Source organism: Spodoptera frugiperda, chromosome 23 (genome assembly GCF_023101765.2).
Source record: "Spodoptera frugiperda isolate SF20-4 chromosome 23, AGI-APGP_CSIRO_Sfru_2.0, whole genome shotgun sequence".
Lineage (NCBI taxonomy): Eukaryota > Metazoa > Arthropoda > Insecta > Lepidoptera > Noctuidae > Spodoptera > Spodoptera frugiperda.
Window position 1 is genome coordinate 13837186 of NC_064234.1, and position 21973 is coordinate 13859158.

Genomic DNA, 21973 nt, shown 5'->3' on the forward strand with positions numbered 1-21973 from the left:
GGACCAACCCCTGTCTTACCGTAGTCGTACTCCTCCTGAGACTTCCTGAGACATACTTCTGTAAAATGAGTTAGTAGCTTCTTTATTTTAATTTAATGAGTATGTATGTTATCAAATACCTATTACGACGGGAACATAAATCTTATCTATTGTACAGTCGTGACATGTGGCGCACAGTCACAATTTCTTTTATTTTGGCACAAGTATATTTTTCCAGCTTTAATGTGAAATCTAGTACCTGTCCAACATTTGTGTTACAAGTCGGGTAATTTGATGTGCTGTTGTTTGTTCTTATCAAAGTCAAAGAAGTGTTGTGAAGGAATAAATACCAAATTAACTAAAAGTCACGGCTTACTCATGTGAATGCGTAATGGAGAAAAGCTCTACTAGTTTCGAGTCACAGAGGGACTCTTCATCATGAGCAGCGTGCGCTGACGCGGCGACGTCGCGCAGTTTACTGACTCAGAAGTAGTAGTAGAAGAACGAGTCAGTGATTTTTAGTTGATTCAGTATTAAAAATAAAGATAATACCATCCATTTGTTGAACAAAATACTATTTATAATCATTGAAGTTACGTGCGCATTTCTGTACATTCATTTACGAAGAAGTATTTTTAGAGTTATTAAGTATTATAATTATGTATTTATTTCATATCAACAGCATGTAAGTGGCCACTATTGACAAAAGGCGTCTTCTCATTTGGAGAAGGTTTGAGCATTTATCACCAATCTTACTCAATGCGGGTTGGCGATTTCAAACTTATAATTAGAAACTATAAGCCCAGGTTTCCTCACAATATTTTTCTTCGCTGTTTGTCAGTGGTGTCTAAATAATCTTAATCTAAATTATTTATTTATTTATCAAAATTTTAAGCTTAAAAACGAGGCATTTGTAATTAATTAATAAGGTCTAACGGCGTTTTGGTTACCTACCTATATTTTTAAGGCCTTGATCATCCTCCTTATGTAAAAACGTACTTATTTACTTTTGTATATAGGTATGTTAGTGCCAATTTCTTTAACTAATTTAAATCGTTATTTGTAATAATATGTTATTTACCGTGTACATACCTATATTTCGATGTCGTTGTTATTAAATTATTGTATGAATAAAAGACCTGTCTAGGAATTCTAAGAATTAGATGTAGTGTTATGACACAGACAAGTCACTTCGACGCAAATAACCTGCAATTTGATATAAGTACCTATTAATCGGATTCAACCATTCTATAGTCTTAGTCTTTGCTATATTTATTCCAAGTTTTTCTTCTTGTTTGATAGGTTTTGGATAAAAAAGTACCTATGTAATAATTTTTGTATGAAGGTACTGCATTTTTTTTTTTGTTTTATTTGGTTCAAACTGTAAAAATAATACAGAAGTTAAGTTCGTTCAAAAAACTAGATGGCGTAACTGTGTCAAATAAAATAGAATTAACTTATGTACCCGCTACCGCAAATAATGTTTTTTTTATAGTTCAAACATAATTCGAGACATTTTTTTTTTGTTTTAAGTGGTTTCGTCACTTTGCCATAGGTCATAGGTAATCTTTCCTCTGTGTTACAACAATACCTACAAGTAGAATCAGGTAGACATTTTTTCCTAATATTACATGAAATCAGGTTTGCTATATTCAATATTTACATTTTATCCAGTTAAAATCGGTAGAGTCTATTTTATTTCTTTCGTGTAACATTAAATTATTATTTAAAATTGTATTTTATAGTCAATAAGTTTGTTGTTGTATTGTCAATGAAAAATAAAAGTATCTAAAAAGCAAGAGTTTATTTAATAACATGAATCTTAGCTAATAAACGCTATGAACGCAAATCGCATGCCGATACGTCAAGTTTTTAATAAAATGGTATCTTATCCTACTACTTCACATCTTCAGAGTAAAGTTAATAGTTTTGACAAGTATAATCAATGATATTATCTAAAAAATAGTTTAATTATGTAAATACATGTAACAAAATTATATTAATATTATTTTCATATCAATAACAAGCTCTAATTTAAATTTCGCGGGCTATCTTGTAGTGTTCACATTAATTGTTTTATTTTACTTCTAACTTATTTTAGATATATTGTTTTATTTATATTACGGAATACGTAAATTGTAAAAAGAAAAACGCTTAATTCTATTCTTTTGTTTTAGAATCTTTTTTATTTCATTTTGTTTTAGTTTGTTTCAAACTAATGCATGTAACATAACGCAACTGTCAGATTGAACCAAACGTCAACGTCATTTTACTATTTACTTCAACTTTGATGGTACGAGAGGGGATTGAGAAACTGGAAGCAATACGTCAAAATAGAATAGATTAATAGAAGTAAATTACGTGAGAATTAGATTCAAAGTTCCTAACCGAGTCTTCCATAAACAAGACTTACTAGTAAATATAAAGTGTATTGCATAGCGAGGTCAGCGATAAGGTGTTAATTAGATAACATTATCACGTACATACCTATTGTTGTTGTTAGCAATGGAATTACTTCGCTACAGTCTTCGGAGAACGTTAATAGCCTACAGACCGGTACATAGAAATATGCATTTATTAAAAAGTAAAGCATATGTGGAGGGCAAATGGGTGGCTGCAGCTAGCGGCCAGGAGTTCAGTGTGTACAACCCTGCAGATGATTCGGTTATAGCATCAGTGCCCGATATGACAGCTCCGGATGCTAAAAAAGCTCTTGATGCAGCTGCTGACGCTTTCCAGACCTGGAAGTCCTACACAGCAAAAGAACGCTCCAAGATAATTAGGAAGTGGTACGAGGTGGTTGAAGCACACACTGACGATCTAGCCGCCATTGTAACTGCTGAGAGTGGGAAACCATTAGCAGAAGCTAAAGGAGAAGTAGCTTACGGCAATTCCTTTTTGGAGTGGTTTGCTGACTGTGCTCGCCATATCAATGGAGAAATTTTAACAAGCCCATGGCCCAACAAACGTATATTGGCTTCCAGACAACCACTCGGTGTTGTATCTGTTATTACTCCATGGAACTTTCCTTTTGCTATGATCACCAGAAAAGTTGGAGCTTTGATGGCTGCTGGATGCACTTGTGTAATCAAACCTGCTGAAGACACTCCCCTATCTGCCTTAGCAGCTGTTGAGCTGGCAGAGATAGCTGGAGTACCAAAGGGAGTGATCAATGTTGTCACTTGTAGCAGGAAAAATGCTGCAGATGTCGGTAAAGAGATGTGTGAGGATTCTCGTGTCAGATGCATTTCATTTACTGGATCTACTCATGTTGGCAAACTGCTGTATGGACTTGCAGCAAAAGGAATTAAGAGGGTGGCTCTTGAGTTAGGAGGAAATGCTCCTTTCATTGTCTTTCCGAGTGCTGACATAAAGCGTGCTTTGGATCAAGCAATGCTTGCTAAATTCAGGAACAACGGACAAGCATGTGTTGGTGCTAATAGATTCCTGATACATGAAGATGTGTATGACCAATTTGTTGAAGGTTTTAAAGAACGCATCCAAACTCATTGCATATTAGGACCGGGGACAAAAGAAGGTGTCACTTGTGGTCCCCTTGTTAATGCAGAGCAGGTGAACAAGGTTGCTGGATTTGTAGCTGATGCAACACAAAAAGGTGCCAGGGTTTTGACTGGTGGCAAGATTGCTGCCAATCTGGGTACAAAGTACTTTGAATCAACACTGATTGATAATGTTACACCCAACATGAAGGTGTTTAATGAAGAAGTCTTTGGGCCAATTGCAACTATTGTGAAGATAAAGAGTGAGAAGGAAGCTGTAGAGATTGCTAACAATACTAACAGTGGTCTGGCTGCTTATGTGTTCACTAAGGATCTGGGACAAGCATTTAGAATGTCAAGGGATCTGGAATTTGGGATGGTTGCCATAAATGATGGTCTACTGTCTACTGCTGAAGCGCCATTTGGTGGGATTAAAGAGTCAGGGATTGGCCGAGAGGGCAGCATGCATGGTGCTGAAGAGTACACTGAGATTAAGTATACTCTGATGTCTGACCTGGAATAATAAAAAGTATTGAAATATCAAATTGTGTCCTTTCCAGCAAATCATGTTTCTCTTCTGTCATATCAATAAAAAAAAACTGATTTTCATTTGAATTTGCTGGAATTTTTAAATAAGAATAAAGTAAAATAAATAAACAATAGTATATTGTGTTTATAATAGAAGAAAAATGACATCACTTTAGACTATGGAAGTTAAACCAAAAAATGTAGAATGTTAATTGTTACATATCAAGGATACTCAAAGCCATATTAAAACTGGTTGTTCAAGTGTTGCATTTATGTACAAGAAAAATCTTTATAGTGATTTAATATTGTAGTAGTAGTTTTAATATGTATTTTGCTTGTTTGTAAGATAAAATTATGATACCATATACTTTGATAATTTTAGTATTCTTGTGCCATTGCTCAGTAAGCATTTATAAATGTTTGGGTTACTCAATTGTTAATCTGTGGTAGCTAATGAATTATTCATTCTGTAAATATTTTGTTATTTACCCACACTTGTATACATAAGCACTGTTTTTACAAATATTTGTTAAATGTTGTTTTATTTTTAAGCTTTATTTTATAAGTAACTTGTGTTATTTTCTTAAAGAATAATGCCCTACTTATAAAATAAAGATTAAAGTTAAATGTTGTTTTGTTTTTATTACTGTGTTGTTGTATTTAGATATTATATTTCCTATTATAATATTAATATGTTATTTAGAAAACGAATTTATGGCTGTTTAAAAAATTAAAGCATAATATTATGATTTATTACAGTTACCAATCATTCCAGAATGTTCTGAATGTTTTAACTAAAAGTGAGACAATAATTAAATGTTTAAGGTACATATATGAATAAACATATATTTATTATGTCAAGAATTCGTTTTATTTTGCACTGATTAACTTCATGATGCACGGTTGGCGTGGTGGCTGGTCAAACGGTTGCCGCGCAGCATGTATCGGGTTCGATTCCCGCACTGAGCAACTCTTTGTATGATCCACAAATAGGTTCGAGTCTGGGTATCATGTGTATCTGAATTTTATGATTATAAACGCACCCATGACACGGGAGAAAATCCTAATGTGGGGCAACATTTTTAAAAAATAAAAAGATAATATATCCTTAAACTGTGACAAACTAATGTTAGCCACTCACTGCATGGTTATGCAAGAGAATGGCGGTCGACTACTGCACGTGTCGATTCCCCTATGGAACAATATTTTCCTTGTAATAAAATATTACATATATTGCGTGTATGCCTACTCATCGCTATTATAGAGAAAATGCGACATTCTGTAGGTAGTGCTAGGTAGATATATTTTAACAATTATTTGCCATAAAATAGGATTTTCTCCACACCAACCGTATAGTCAATAACATATTGAAATATATTTTCAACAAAAGTAGGTAGGTACCTACTACCTACCTACCTATATTTCTCGAAAACCTACGTTAACATTCATCTCAAACACTCATGTAATATACCTATTTATAAGAATAAATAATGATACTTAACTAAGTACCTAGTAAGCACACAGCATACAACAAACACGAACCTTCTATGTAGGTACTATGTACAAATCAATACCAAAAAGTATGAATACATAGCGAGGACTGTTCACATAATATTTAGCACCGCAGCTCGGCGCTCGCGTGACGTGTGCGAAGCTATAACATTAAACTGTACTAGCTAATTGGCTGAAAGAAAAACGTCGTATTTTCCTTCCAAATCGAGCAAGCCTGCAGTCGACAATCAGCCTTAGTGCGCGAGTTACCTTATCAGCGATAACGAAGTGAAATATTTCAGTTGTATACCGAGAACGCTTGCGGAAAGTTCGTTTCGTGTATTTTGTGTTCAAAATGACGAGAAACAATTTGGAAGTGGGAATGAAGTGCATTAAATATATGCTGTTGTGTATCACAGCTATATTTGTGGTGAGTGTTTTTTTTATTTTAAATGGCGGTTTGTTTTTTTTTTAGCTCTGTGTAAATTGCGCCATATTATTTGCGCAAGGTCTTCTCGTTTCGTTATCTACCTATGTATGACAACTCTTGTAGTCGATGATTAACTAGCTTAGCGTAGGTACCTGAATTTGTGTTGCTCTTTTTCGTATCGATATAGGGACACATTCATAGAGATAGTATTTTTGTCGAGTTATCGTTGTATTATGTGTTTATTTTAATAGCGAAATTGAATGTTTATGTTGTTATTTTTTTATGATCGGAGATAAATAGAATTAAATCAATTCCTATAGGACCTATTGCCTATAGGCACTAGGACTTTAACTATAGTATAGGCAAAGTCCTACTGTTGCAAACATTGTTTGTACGTACAGTATGTAGGTAAGTACGTAGGTACATTGTCATGTCTATTTATTTAGCACAACAAATCAATATCTATGAAATAGTCACGTAGGTACCTAGGTAGGCACAACAATTTTACAATGATAACTAAAGTGTTACAATTTCCAGCTAGTGATAACGATGAAGGCTAATCAACCTCTGTGCTTACCTGTTTTACTAATAGAGGCGATAAGTCAAGTATCTGCGCACAATGTTGCCAGCGATACGTTTAAGCCGCTTTTCTGCAAGGCTGGCAACATTTTTAAGGCGTCTTTTGAATTTCGAATATCGATTGCATGTGTTGGCAAGTTTATTACGACTTTCGTAATGTAGACTATTCTTATTATTATGGCTTTTATAGGTAGGTATTAATGGCGGGGAAGTTATTGGATGATTTTCCCCTAGGTAAGGAAAAGTGTACGTGTATATTTTTGAATGTATCTATCCTCTACCTACACAGATCACTTTATACCAGTTAAGTTAACTAGTAGTTACATGAGAGTCGGGTGTTAAACAGTTGGCATTTACATGTTAGTGCTACCTACCTACCCGGAGCTGTAAAAAAGAAAAGAGTAGTAGACTCGCAAAACAGGAGTAGGAACGGGGTGGCTTTTAGCACGGTTTTTAGTCAGTAAGAGTCTGATACTCCCTCTTGCCTCGCCCAATACGGGAGAGGTTATTGGATGATTTCCCCTAAAAAAGTGTTACCTACCTAGGTACTTATATATTAATTATTGATAGTTTTCGAAGACGATTAATCGATTATTTTCTTTTTATTCCTAATTCTATAGGTACTTACAGAATAGATGACATCGCCGTTCGCAGTTGCACATACTACCACCCACCTATAGGAATCTGCCTCTCTATAACTAAGGAGTCTATCTACATAATGTTGAATCTTGCTTTAGTTACTAAATTTTTTATACATTTTCAATTATAATATAAATCAATAGAACTGTGGTAGTTTGGTGAGCTAGTACGTACAATGTCGTTATTAGAAACATAATGCGTCATTTTCATGAGAAGTTTCAGTCATAATTTGATGAAATTCTTTGTTATCAAGTGCAAACATACTATTGATGACAAATACCTTCAAAGATAACGTGATTTTATACGTGTCTTTCGAACAAAATCAAATTCAAAATGTCATTGAATAAATATTTTATTGCTTTGTATAGGTGTATGGTACTTAACCAAGGTTCTAGATACATAGATTTATCAGTTTTCTGAAAGTTCTCGAGTTTAGTACCTACCTACAGACTGAGTCTAAAATTATGACGGGTGTATGGGTGTATGGTATGGCAAAAGGCTCATATGTTCTTAAATTGGACATGATGGGACTCACAATATAAAACTGGCTGCAAACCTTTATAATTAATAGTTAAATGTCAATAAATCGCAACGTAAAATATTTATAAGTAAACCATATTTAGATTAGTCAAAATTTTTCATAATTCAGACACAAAACAGAATAGGGCAAAATTCTCTACATTATACAGAGATAAACAATGCCACAACATAGTAGATAATGTAGCATACGTCATAGGTGCAGTCGCGAGCAAAACACTAGTTCGGCATGACGTAAAGAGTTTACAGTACCCTTAGTACGAGTTTGCTTTACGTTTAAAGTAGTCGAAACGAGAGCGCATTGGGCTCTCTGATTCGTCGGCTCGAATAAACCAACCAATCGGAGCACACATCGCGCTCTTGTTTCGATTACTATAATCGTAAAGCAAACTCATACTAAGGGTACAGGCCTCCAAATTGGTGACCTTGAGTTCACGGCGCGACGCCCGCAACGATGACGCGCCAGTGGTTTTCTTCAAAAGGATTCAGTTACCAGCCGGCGGCTGTCAGGGATATAATTACATTGTTTAACACTGTATAATGTAATTATTTCTACGATTATTAGTTCATGTCTATTATACAACTTGTTTTTCATTTTACATTGAAATATTATTACATGGGACTGAAATGAAATGAAATGATAATGAAATGAAATGATATTTATTTCTGTAAATAGGTTATAAAATAACACTTTTACACGTCAATATTTCAAATAGCTAGATGAGGCCGGCATTTCCTATCTGACTACTCTGAGAAGAAATGCCGAAACAAACTCAGAGGTCATAGTCTATTTTAAAGTCCAGACAATGAAATAGAGGATAATGTGAGAGACGACTAACAACATACGTTGCGAAAAGTGGGTGTACATTATACAGTAGCAATCCGTGCCATAATGTGCACCTCTGCCTACCCTTTCGGGGATAAAAGGCGTGACGATATGTAGATGTTGAAAAATTTAAAAAAGCTATAAGTACAGTCAGCGTCAAATAAATGAGTGTATTTCAGGGTACCTAACTCAAATAGGTCACCTAAAGATCTTTAACACACTTTTTTTTTGAGCAGGGAAAATCATCCAATGATTTCTCTCGCCTTGGGCGAGGCGAGAGGGAGTGTCAGACTCTTACTGACTAAAAACCACCCCGTTCCTACTCCTGCTTTTCGAACCGGAGCCCCGGTAAACCCGCTAGGTAGTCCGCAGCTCCGGATCAATCATTAACATACATAGATATCAAAGTTCCTACCGAAGTATAGAAAAAACATGAAACATAATATTATTCATCGCCTACCTGAGTATATAGTTATTGTCACGTTATATACAGAGGACGAAAAGGGCATTTTGAAGTACTTTCTCTTGGATTTCCTGCCGAGTAAATAACTTCCAATACATGATAAGTGTTTTGTGTACTATGACGTCATAATACACGCAAACAGGGTAATGTTTAGGTACTCTCCACTTATTGGATTAAGTAAATCCCTGTAACTAATACTTACCTATATAGAATGTATGTATAATAGCATATGACTGACATAATAGTAATTTATTCTTGAAGGTTTTGACAGGTTGTGTAATCTATTATATAAAAATAAGTCGGGTTTTCCTTCCTGACGCTATAACTCTAGAACGCACGAACCGATTTTCACGGTTTTGCATTCGTTGGAAAGGTCTCGGGCTCCGTCAGGTTTATAGCAAAGAAAATTCAGGAAATATTCAAGACTTAAAAGCGGTGGCGAAACGGAGTTCGCCGGGTTTGCTAGTCTATAATATAAAAATAAGTCGTGTTTTCCTTCCTGATGCTATAACTCCAGAACGCACGAACCGATTTCCACGGTTTTGCATTCGTTGGATAGGTCTCGGGCTCCGTGAGGTTTATAGCAAAGAAAATTCAGGCAGTTAGGAGAAAAGCAGGTAACCAGGGAAAATCTTTGGTGGCGAAACGGAGTTCGCACAGTTTGCTAGTATCCTATATTTATAAAGAGACGTTAACAAATATGAAATTGCGCTTAATGCATAGAGTCCGCTGTGATGGCCCGGAGTCTTAAAACCCGCTTCTCATGCATGAGGGTTCGTGCTCGAAACTTATCAACAGCAAGTTCCAATGTGACTTTTTCCGATTTATACATACTTTCTAAGATTATTTAGACACCATTGACAAATGGTGAAGGAAGACATTGTGAGGAAAGCTGAGCTGTTAAATTGAAATCGCTAAAACTACTATTAATGCTCAAACCCTCTCCATGTGAGAAGAGGCCTTTGGTTAGCAGCCACTTGTAGGCTGTTGATGATGAGTGATGATGTAGACAAAATCAAGCAATTTATTATCACAAAATTAAAAAAAGTTGTGACAAATGAGTAATGGTGTACACCATAAGCATATCTTTGCGTTTGAGGAAAATATAGTCAAAAGAGGTGATGCTATTTACAATACTTCCTCGCCTATTATTGCGACTAATGCTATGTTTACTTATATTTCAATAGCCGTGCAATAAAAACAATGGCCACTATGGGATATTGTTCTCTTCCATATTCCAACGTGATCGAAATTTAGTCATAGTGCATTGTTCATGATAATATTTCATTTCTAGGAAATTCTATAGTAGTATGGTGGTTTGTATGGATTCCTTATTCCGGAGAAATAGAGAGAAAGGTCTCATTTAAGAATGTTCATGTATGTTCGTTTTGTGTGCATTAAAATTTATAATAAAGCACGACCGTGTGCAATAACTTGGTGACAGTACGAGTGAATATTTATCTTCCATGATTCCGATATCATGATCAGGATCATATCAGGGTCATGATCGGCCGCCCTATAAACTTTATGCAACTATTTTCCTCCAGACAGAGACAGGCTTGCCATTTATTCTTATCCTTGGCCACCACCAACGTGTTGTATGCTAATGTCCAAGGTTTTAGGATTCGGATCTGATCCGTCCATCTGATCGGGCTGTGTCCTCTTGATCTTTTACCGTCCATTTTCTGGTAACCATGAGTTGTTCTAAATTGTCTTCTTTTCTGGCGATGGGTGATGTGATTAGTGCATAGTCCTTCATCAATTGTTAATTACCTTGCTTAAGATTGAATAATTTTTGACTAATTCGATTACAAAAACAATATTGATAGATAAGAAATTAGGAATGATAAGATAGGATTGGATTGAGGAACAATGAATATTTTAGGATTATTGACATGGATTCTCATCTGTTCTACTTTGTTGCATATCTTGACACTATTCTGATGATGTTATCGACCTGCCTCGATTGATATGCTGTTTTATTTCAAATATTTACTTTAAAATGTTGATATCACGTACTATGTAGGTAGGGACCTGTGGTAGGGACCGTATTATAGACAAAAATAGCTTTAGTTATTTTCATGTTCATAGGGAAAATGGTACATGTCTAATTGTATATCGGTGAATTGTCACAGATATATAAGGTAATTTTGCTGAAAAAATATTCTCCAATATAGTTAATATTATAATATAGGTACCTATATAAAATTGTATCGACCGGACGGATACCTACGGTAGCATCAATTGATGATTTAATACCTAGTTGGTTTATTTTTTTGAGATTCCAATTTTACAATAAAATTCCAGCATTTCTATTAAAATAGGCCCAGTAGAGCTGATGCTGCGGACTACCTGGCGGGTTTACCGGGGCTCCGGACGGGGTGGTCTTTTAATCGGTAAAAGTCTGACATTCCCTCTCGCCACGCTCAAGGCGGGAGGAGTCGTTGGAAGTTCCCTCCTCCCCCTTAAAATAAAGCATTTCCATCATCTCTCACTTTTTTATCTTATTAGAAAAGGAGATTTACATGGTAGATGGATCTAAATGAAATGAAAAAGGTGCTGAAGAGAGGAACGTCCCTAATATTTAACGCTTGATTGACAAAAGAGAGTTGAAATAGGTCCGATTTTGTGCTAACCCCAAAAATCTTGATTACTTAAAGGCAGAAAGAGACAAAATTGACACTCTAGTATCTATTAGAACTCGAAACGGGATATTTACCATGTTTTTCTATTTGTATGAGTTTTCGATATGTGCAGTTCTAATAATAGTGTTAATGACCATGTCAGTTTAAAAACTTATTAAGTGACACTCGTTTCCTTCTTTTATAATATGACCACTGCTATTATATAGGTAGTATCTAGTAATTCTTCGTAATACCTACTATTGACTTTTTAATTGTCCAGCAACAAACTGCGTGGCGAGGTCATCCTCTTATTGTTTCCCGCTGTTTATCTTTAATTGATTTCAAACTATTTATAGCTATGTATATCGATCTACGCGGACGTGAAACAATATCTGCGATGCGACACGATAAACGTCTTTAACAGATTCGTTTCAAAGGTCATTTTTGCGTGACGATTTTGACGTGTCGTCGTTAGGAGGATTGAAGTCATCAGTAGTAAAATACTTGTACAATTGCTGTAGTAACATCTAGCATGGTTTTCTGTTGTTACCAGTCACGTTTCAAATACAATACAAACGTTTAACTTGAAGAAAAACTCGTATTTTCATTGGCTTACCGCTTGTGTCACGTTTTTCTTCTTGTACGTACATTTTTATTTTGTAAATATTTATTGTAAGTACAGAGTTGATGTGAAGTATCGTAAGTGACCCGGTTGTGGCCACTTTAAGAATTTTGTCGACTTTGAGGCTTTCTTAACTTATAGTTTTTGTTATCACGAACATATTTCTTGTAAAAAGTCATTTAACATGTATTAACCTTGCCTAAGAAAACCCTTTTTTTAAAGAACGTCCAATAGAAAAATAACTGTATAAAAAAGAAAAAAAAAGGGAGTTTGTGCCATTTTTGGCCAGATTCGTGCCATTTCTGGCCACGGTCGTGTGCCAGTTCTGGCCATCAAAAAATACAATAAAAGTAATAAAAAAATATTAATTAAATTGGATATTTTACAAACAATGGTTTTTATTTAGCTTGGAAAATATGAAATATTATTACTTCACTTGAATTTAACTTACAAATAAAGAGATCAACATTTATATGACGTTGGTAAAAGCTGCAAAGTAAACTGACCTCCCCTTTGTGTGAAGGCAATTTATTGCATCTCTGAAAATGAAAAATATGTATTTGTTGATATGTAAAGCCAAGGAAAAAAGCCACGATAAAATAAAGGGGAAGAAGTGGGGTGTCTATGTACACTAGTTTTGGCCAGCCATGTGGCCAAAGATGGAGAAATTCATAATTTTGTCTCCATTAGTGGCCACCTTCTAAAAACCTCACTTCAAAAACATATAGCGACAAAATAACTTTAGTTTCACTTAGACAATATATTCTTCAAGTAATATTAACATAAACATCCAAACAATTAGCAAAGATTTAAAAAATATAAACGAAATCCTCACCCGCTCGCCTTAGAATTTTTGTTAAGATCTTAACAATTTCACCCTTAACTAAAAATAATGACTTGTTGCAACGAAGTGAAGTTTGACACATCAAAGCTGCCAACGGTATCAGTGTCTCCAATATTCAATATTTTAAATACTGTACATCACAGAGTAATTTATTTGTCCATGCCTTAGTTATAAATATTTGAAGGCCCAAATGGCCACAAAGGGGTCGGTGGCCACAACCGGGTCACTTGCCCTACTTAATTTTGATCTCAAACGGTTTACCGTAATAACAGAAAATTATCTTATCAAAGTCAAATCATTAATTCCAATTATACTTAGGGACTTTTGAAACGTCAACAAATAAAGAAATAAATAATAGTCTGTCAGTCTGTCCGTCAGTGAAGCTAGGTGTAGTTAACAATGTCTACCTTAAAGAACTGGCACAGGTTTATTTCTGGTCTAAAATCTACCGTTAGAGCAAATTGGTAACAAAGAGCAATGAGCATAATATATCGTTTGAGCATACAAGTCACCAATCATTCATTTAATGCTTTCCTCTTGGAGAATAGGCAATAACATAGTCAACGGTGAGATTTTGATTTTGGTCAAGTATAAAGAACTGGCTTATGCCTATATTCCTTGATCCGGAGCTGCGGACTACCTAACGGGTTTACTGGGGCTCCGAGTCGAAAAGCAGGACTAGAAACAGGGTGGATTTTAGTCAGTAACAGTCTGACATATCCTTTCGCTCGCCCAAGGCGGGAGAAGTAATTAGGTGACTACCCCCTCAAAAAAAGTCTATAGTCCCAGAATTTGGACATAAGCTTTTCATTATTATGAAAAACAGCATTTACTTTTTACTGTAGTTAATATTTTAATCTCCATATATACCTACGTCCTCTGCACCACTACAGGCGGTTGGTCACGTCACGACACTACGTATCGATTTTCAGCCGCCATTAAAATGTCAAGGTTAATTCTATGGTCACTTGGAAGCCATTATTTATCCAATCAATATTACCTACATGAATTATAATCATGATAATATGTGCACTTCACATGTGTTTCATAATTATGACCTTAATATGTGGATTATTCATGTTATAGGCTCTAGCAGGTGTACTTATCATGCTTACTTATGTGATGAAATTACATAATGTGATTAGATAGTTTTAAAGATCGAGTATAGTCTGGGAATTAATTGAAGTTAAGGTTACGGCTTACTACCTAGCGGGTTACCGGGGCTCCGGCTCGAAAAGCAGAATTAGGAACGAGGTGGTTTTTAGTCAGTAAGAGTCTGACACTCCCTCTCGTCTCGTCGTCTCGACCAAGGCGGGAGAAGTTATTGGATGATTTTAACCACACAAAAAAACTCTCGTGACTTATATTAAAAGGCTAAATATCAAGTAATAAATAACGGGCTTTATTCCTGAGCAGCGGGGGGCGCAGGTTTTTCGATTTTTACGCGAATAGAGTCGTTAATTTTAATTAATTTGATAGGTAGGCTACCTACGTCTTACAATAGTTATTACAAGAATCTGGGATTTCTTTATAGTAATTAAGTAAATATTAAATAAGCACACAAAATGCCATACAGTCCTATCCATTTTCTCCATTCGCAAAAACACATAAAATGACTGACTACCTAAATATGGACGTCTTATACCAGACAGACGGCTTACTTAGGTTGTTATGATTCTATATGTTCACTGATATAGGCGGTCTTATCACATGATATCAATGAATCATAAGTACGTTCGGTCATTGTATGTACATATGTATGAGTCGGTCAAGCAGTCGGAATATTCCGGAGCTGCGGACTGCCTAGCGGGCTTACCGGGGCTCCAGTTCGAAAAGCAGGAGTAGGAACAGGGTGGTTTTTAGTCAGTAAGAGTCTGAGTCTGACACTCTCTCTCGCCTCGCCCAAAGCGGGAGAAGTCATTGAATCATTCCCCCCCCCCAAAAAGCTGTTGGAATATAATATCGCGTTTCTTCATTTTGAGCATGTTCTCGAAGAATATAGAAATTAGAAGTACCTGTGATATCATTTTAAAATGGTTTTAGTAGTGTTAAAGTAAACAACATTACTCCTAATAACAAGAGTTAGGTATCTTTAAAGATAACAAACAATTTCACACATCTAGAGCTGGAGCATGGCAACAACAATTTAACGGAGGTTATTATATTAAATGCTTGTAACATAGCAATCTACGCCATTTTTAATGCCGGAGCTGCGGACTATTTAGCGAATTGACCGGAGCTCCAAAAGCAAGAGTAGGAACGGGGTCTGACACTCCCTCTTGACTCGTCCAAAATGGGAGAAGTCATTGAATGATTTCCCCCCTCAAAAAGCCCTTTTTGGACAATCTTTAAGCGAATGTTTACAGCAGACCAGAATAGCTTAGCCTTCCTATGTGTGCAGATAGAATTTACATCCATTAAAAATACTCTCTTCTCATTTTTCCAGCTAACATCAGCGCTAATAATCTCAGTGGGCACTACGATCTACGCGATCTACCACGATGTCTCCTTCTTCCTGGAAGACCGGTTCTTCTCACCAGCCAGCTTCGTCATCGCCATCGGCATCATCATGCTGTTCGTCTCTCTCTTCGGATGTATCGGCGCGCTGAAGGAGAGCACCTGCTTGGTCAATATTGTAAGTTGAACCATTTATTTATTTATGATACCTACAGTATACGTTTTGGGAATACCTTTATTGTGCGTACAGCTAAGGAGTCGAATATCTTGCCGGGGTCTGTGTTTCCTGATAAATATAATCTTGGAGTCTTTAAGGCTAGAGTGAATAGGTTACTTCTAGGTAAGCGTGTTTTATCTTCGACCACATCATCGCTTCCCATCAGGTGAGATAGTGGTCAAACGGGGGAATATCAGTGATAAAAAATAACATGGTCTTTTGGGTCTTATGGGATGAAGGGTCTTTAGCTGAAAAGGCATATAAGTGGCCCAACTCAACTACGCAGAAGCTACAGAGATTATGTACTGACACCGAATGTAAAGGAAAAATAAAAACATAATTTGATTTGCTTTGATATATTTTAAGATTAGATGGCAACAATACAATAACGTGTGCTAAGTATGATAATGATTTTAGTTACAGCCATTGTTTAATTTTATCTCGGATCATTTTTAAATTATGTTTTACCTGACACGTGTCTAGCTTGGGCTTACTGAAGCATAAAATATCAAGAACTCAACAAAAATAGTAATGTAACAGACGTTATAGATAGTTATATGTTTTATTGATATATGTTTTTTCCAGTTTGCAGTCATCCTCAGTCTGGTATTCGTCCTGGAGATCGCAGCAGCTATTGCAGCGTACAGCCTCCGGTCGCAAGTGACCGGCATGCTGGATGAGAACCTGAGGACCACACTGCCTTACTACTACCACAACGAGGAAGTCCGCGGGTCCTATGACTTCATTCAGAGCAGAGTAAGTGGACTATTACACCTAGCGGCAGCGATCACCATATTAAATTTGACTGCACGGTTGGCGCGGTGGCTGGGCAACTGGCTGCCGTGTAACGTGTCGCGGGTTCGATTCCCGCACGGAACAACTCTTTGTGTGATCCACAGATTGTTGTTCCGGGTCTGGGCGTGATGTGTATGTGAACTTGTATGTTTGTAAACGCATCCACTACACAGGAGAAAATCCTAATGTGGGGCAACGTTAAAAAATAATAATAATAAGATATCTGGGACTCGTAGCAAATTGTAGTTGATGAGCACGATATCATCAAAATTGTTACGTAGACACATGTACGCACGTAATTCTTAAAAGGGGTTAACATGGCTGGTAGTCACCTTCTGTGGACAATAATGTCTAATCTAATAATGTCCACAGAAGGTAGCATTCTATAAGGATGGCATGTGTGGAAATATGCATCAGTGACGTTAGAAGTTAGAGTTAAAGGGACTGTGGACTACAAGGGTGTACCGGACATCATACAATTGCGTGCTCAATGATCAAATGTTTTCGTCCCCAATGAACATACACAAACACACGTATCATGTGAATTCTTCCGTGAATTTACCATCAAAGTATATGTTACGGTAAATCTGAATAATTGAAAATAATTTTTCAAAATTATTAATAATAACCACACGTTTTGGTAAAAGTGAATAATCGATCGAAATTTATTACTTTTAGTAATGATTATTAATAATTCACGACACATATTGGTGAAAGTAATAAAATAAATATAAACCCGATGTTTTTGACCAGCATGTATTTATTTATAATATTAAACACAGTCTTACGATTGTATTAATTAAAGATCACACAAACAAGGTTACTTGTACTTGCTTTAAACCGAAAGGACAACAAATTCACATATTCTGAACTAGAATATTAAATAGTGCCCTTCTAGGGCACATTTATCTGGACTCGCTGTCATTGCAGCGGTAAGGCTGTTTGAGTAGTGGCTAGAGAGACGCCACGGCGTCCTCACCGCCTGACGCAGTTGCTTACCGGACATGGGAGTTTGGGTAGGTTCCTGTTACTGATTGGGCGGGAGGTACGCACGGGTGTCATCACTGCGAGGACCGCCCGGAGGACACGGTGGAGCATACGGTGGCGGTGTGCCGTGCATGGGCTGAAAATCGCCGTGTCCTCAGGTATCTGGTCTATAACGGCGACCTCTCGCACCCGGCATTGGTTTAGGCCGTAGTATGAAGCGTCTCCTCCTTTTGTGAATCAGTCATGCTAGCTAAGTAGGAGACGGGGCGCTTGAGAGAACGAACCTCCTCACGCCCCAGCCGTCGCGACAGACACTCCGGGCGTCGGGGATCGCGGGAAGATCTCCGGCCATCGTAAGTGCGGGTCTGCGGACGGCGAGTAGGGGTAGCTCGCCGCCCGACCAGAACCAGACTCGTGCGTGCGGCGCGTCGAGTTCTGCGCGCGTAAAATTCTTGTAAAAATCTAATCTACCATCAAACTTATGCAAAAAAGTCTATCGTGGTACATGAAATTGTAACAAAAATAAAATTAAACAATTATTGTATCATTAACAAAATCAACACGAATCCTAAAAGCAATCATCAATAATCATATTTGGTTTGCCTGTAAATCTTTTGTAGCACCTATAAAAGCATCAAAGTAAAATTTTAAAAGTATTATCATAGAATTCAACAAATATTTGTTGTGCAAGTACAATATATTGCCTTTTAAATTGAAATAAAAATAACATCTTGGCTACTTATTACATTTATCACTACTAGGGTAAAATTATTAATAATAAGCGACAAATGTGATTAATTTATCACTTTTACCTCGAGTTTCGGTAATTATTAATAATAGTAGATAATTATTAATAATTTTCAATTATTCACTCTTACCGTAACATATACATAGCATTTTCTTAACGAGTTTGTTGACCAAGGCCTTAAGGTTTATTTAAATTTGTCAATTTTTGTATATAATTAACATAAGTAGTCTAATTGTTCTGTAACGAGTTGTGAGATAACGCTCCAGGGGCCTTAGTCTGCTATTACAATTGTGTCAGAATGGTCGATCATTGATCAGTGCAAGAGGGATACGTAGATTGTATAGCTCCGTTCCAGATCGTTCAATGAACACGAACTTTACGTGGACTAGAAGTGGCCTTAGTGCCAATACACATAATAAAAAATTGAGTGTTAATAACGTTCCTCTCCATTTCACAGCTGAGCTGCTGCGGAGTAGACAGCTACGCTGACTGGAGCGTGGTGACCCCTCCCCCTGGAGTCTCCAGCATCTCCAGCAACAACGTCTCCGTCCCCAATTCCTGCTGTGCCAGGTCCCGTTACGACTTTATTGATGGCGTTGAGGTCGACGTCTGCACTGAGATCTACGTCAATGGATGCCTCCCCAGAATGTTCTACTTGGTCTACCAGAGCGCTGGTCTTTTGGGCGCCGGAGCCATGACTATTGCTTTCATTCAGGTTAGTATTTTTTTACGGGACAGTTGCTTTTTCTAACGTCCATTGATTATTCAGTGCTTGTTTCGGTATGAAATAGTTTTTCCATAAAAATCGTTTATATTATACACGGTACTTTGTTTGATAACTACACTAGAAATCAAGTGCGAATTTGGCTTATCACCATAAATATTCATGTTTATCTTATCGAATTTCAGATTATTGGCATTGTGTTCTCGTTCTCATTGGCAAGTTCCATCCGCAAGGCGAAATCTGAACGCGAACGCAGACGGTGGGAAATCCAAGAACGTATGGTCAACGCCTACACCTCGCTCAACCCCAGCGATGAGAAAAAAGCAAGCCAGCCCGTTGTCTATGTCCCGTTCCATGGACAAACTACCGCTTAGGAGGCTGTACGAGTGTTACCTTGTCCTGATCCTACAAATATTTAAAAAATAAACTGTCAAAATTTCCCGCCCTAATTGTGTTATACTTTTGAATTTTGATTCGAAAACCTATTTGTGATGTGAGTCACTTTGAAAATACTTTTCTTTTTGTTTATATAATATTTGTCATTTTAAATGCACAGTTGTTATCAAAAACATAGTTTTCTTGAAGTTTTGTATAGATACACAATTAGGGCGCAATAAATTGTGATACTTAAAAGTTTTATGTGATAAAGTCGACGTAGAGTGTAAGCAGAATATTTGTATGTTCAGGAATTTTGTTATAAATTAGGAAAAATCACCGTAATTAAATATTTTTCTATAATAAGTAGATGAGCAATGAATATACGTGTCATAAGGCATTTGGCGCGAACACATATCGGTTTGTGAATAGAAATAAATAACGACCTACTTAAAAATTAGTAGAGATTATTTTAAGTCATTATTTTAATTACTACTTATATTATTTGTAATAACTATATATACATAGTTTAAATTAGGTTATTTCACATTCCAAATACCAATGTCAGCTTTTACAAAGAGCTATTAAGTACCTAACAACTGTTATTTGTTACCAAAACTATTTTTTTCCAAAAAATCGCATTGTTTGCCATTTAATAAATGTGTACGGACGCTACTTAATTATTTTATAGATATGTTAATAATATAATATGTTGTCACTATATTAATTTTAGTATTATAAAGAGTATTGTAAAGAAATATTTTTATTTATACAATATTTTCTGTGTTTTTATTTACCTACCTAGTACCAAACGTTGCTCGTGTCATTACATACTGCAACGTGTAAAGACAATCATTTTGAACCTTTGGAGCCGAGATCTAGGTAGGCAGACATAGAAAGTGCGACTGGTCCTCCAGGTTTAGGATTTCAAGAATGAAAGTTGTAGATTACCTCAAATACTCCACTTGTGATTGTGACGCCTCTGGTGTTTCAAGTGTCCATGGGCGGCGGCGATTGCTTACCATCAGGTGATATGTCTGCTCGTTTAGGGCTCCCACACAAAACTTCGCCGCACTAAATCGCAAGTTCCTGGGAATCCACATCAAAGCAGAAGAAGGAATGGGGTTGTTTTTAGTCAGTAGTAGTAGTGTTAGTGTAGTTTTGAGTTCGAGGAGACGCCATACATTGCATGTTCCATAACAGATATTGATATTTTAAAATATAGCAACGTCACACTTATCCCCGAAAGGGTAGGCAGAGGTGCACATTACGGCTGCCGCTATACCATGTACACCCAATTTTCGCCATTTATGTTGTAAGTGTAACAGGGGTTGAGCCTATTGCCATACACTGGGCACAATTCCAGACTCCGTGCTACTAGTTACCGAGGAATTTTAGAAAAACCGAAAATAGTCCTGTAATACTTTAACAGTTATAACAGTAATTTTAAAATATAAAAAGGAAAAACTTGACTTTGCCAAAATTAAACACAAGATTTCATGTTCGGTGGTTTATCTCGGCTAATTCAATGTCATAAATTAATAATCGGTAATAAAAAAGATAACAATCTAAAAACAAACGCATTAAACATTATGCAAAATATTCAAAAAAGTATATTGTATTGTATTTTTGCGAAAATACATTGTGGCTATACTGATATCATGGCTATACGTGATAAGGCTTAAGTGATAACGATAAGTTTGGCTAGGTGTTATCACCCTGTACATACTTATGAGCCAGACAACAAGAAATGTTTATTTAATATGTCCTTTTTCTGTTTACAGAAAATAACGATCGATGACTTTAAATCCATCAATGAGATCAAAACTGAAATAACATATACTTCGAATATTTTCTCACTGTAAAGCCGTATGATGACGGGAGAGGAGATGAGGTCCATTGTAGTAGACACGGGTCGTTTATGTAGAAATAGATACTTTTTTTTTGAGGGGGAAAAATCATCCAATGTGATCTCTCGCCTTAGGCGAGGCGAGAGGGAATGTCAGACTCTTACTGAATAAAAACCACCCCGTGCTTACTCCTGCTTTACAAACCGGAGCCCCGGTAAACCCACTAGGTAGTTCGCAGCTCCGGATCAAGCATCAGTCCTACTGGGTGATCTGATGACTCTTTGAGGCGCGCGGCGGAAATAGATACCTACCCTAACTATTTCTTTCCTAGTGGAAGGCTTAGTACGAGTTTGTTTTACGTTTAACGATATCGAAACTCGGATTGCATAGGTCATTCGCACCGGCCAATTCTGAGTACCGAACGCGCTCTCGTTTAGATCTAGTTAAACGTAAAGCAAACTCGTACTAAGGGTGCTGGTCCTTAGTTGAGTGAATCCTGACTGAAATCAAATGGTCAGCAGCAAACGTAATTAAAAATTGTGGAAAGACTTAATTGTAAGAGTCCTTTAAAATATCTAGTTTGACTGCCTCGTTGGTCGAGTGGTCGCAAGTGCGACTGCCGAACAAGGGGTCTTGGGTTCGATTCCCAGGTCGGGCAAAGTGTTTCTGGAGTGTTTTCGGTTTTTCGAGAATTTCTGAGTGGTACACGGAGTCTGGAATTGTGTCCAGTATATGGCAATAGGCTCACCCCCTATTAC

The 21973-nt window shown here is 36.7% G+C and overlaps 2 protein-coding genes across 2 annotated transcripts; both read left to right on the plus strand.

Annotated features, from left to right (window-relative positions):
* Nucleotides 1-2250: 2250 nt before the first annotated feature.
* LOC118266616 (succinate semialdehyde dehydrogenase) lies at nucleotides 2251-4871 on the plus strand. Its single transcript, XM_035580065.2, has one exon. The coding sequence runs from the start codon at nucleotides 2485-2487 to the stop codon at nucleotides 4000-4002; it is 1518 nt and encodes a 505-aa protein (XP_035435958.2). The 5' UTR covers nucleotides 2251-2484; the 3' UTR covers nucleotides 4003-4871.
* Nucleotides 4872-5623: 752 nt separating this feature from the next.
* LOC118266618 (CD63 antigen) lies at nucleotides 5624-20142 on the plus strand. Its single transcript, XM_035580067.2, has 5 exons — nucleotides 5624-5928; nucleotides 15509-15697; nucleotides 16322-16492; nucleotides 18724-18981; nucleotides 19176-20142. Exons 1-5 carry the CDS (start codon nucleotides 5854-5856, stop codon nucleotides 19362-19364), a joined length of 882 nt encoding a protein of 293 aa, XP_035435960.1. The 5' UTR covers nucleotides 5624-5853; the 3' UTR covers nucleotides 19365-20142.
* The last annotated feature ends 1831 nt before the right edge of the window (nucleotides 20143-21973 follow it).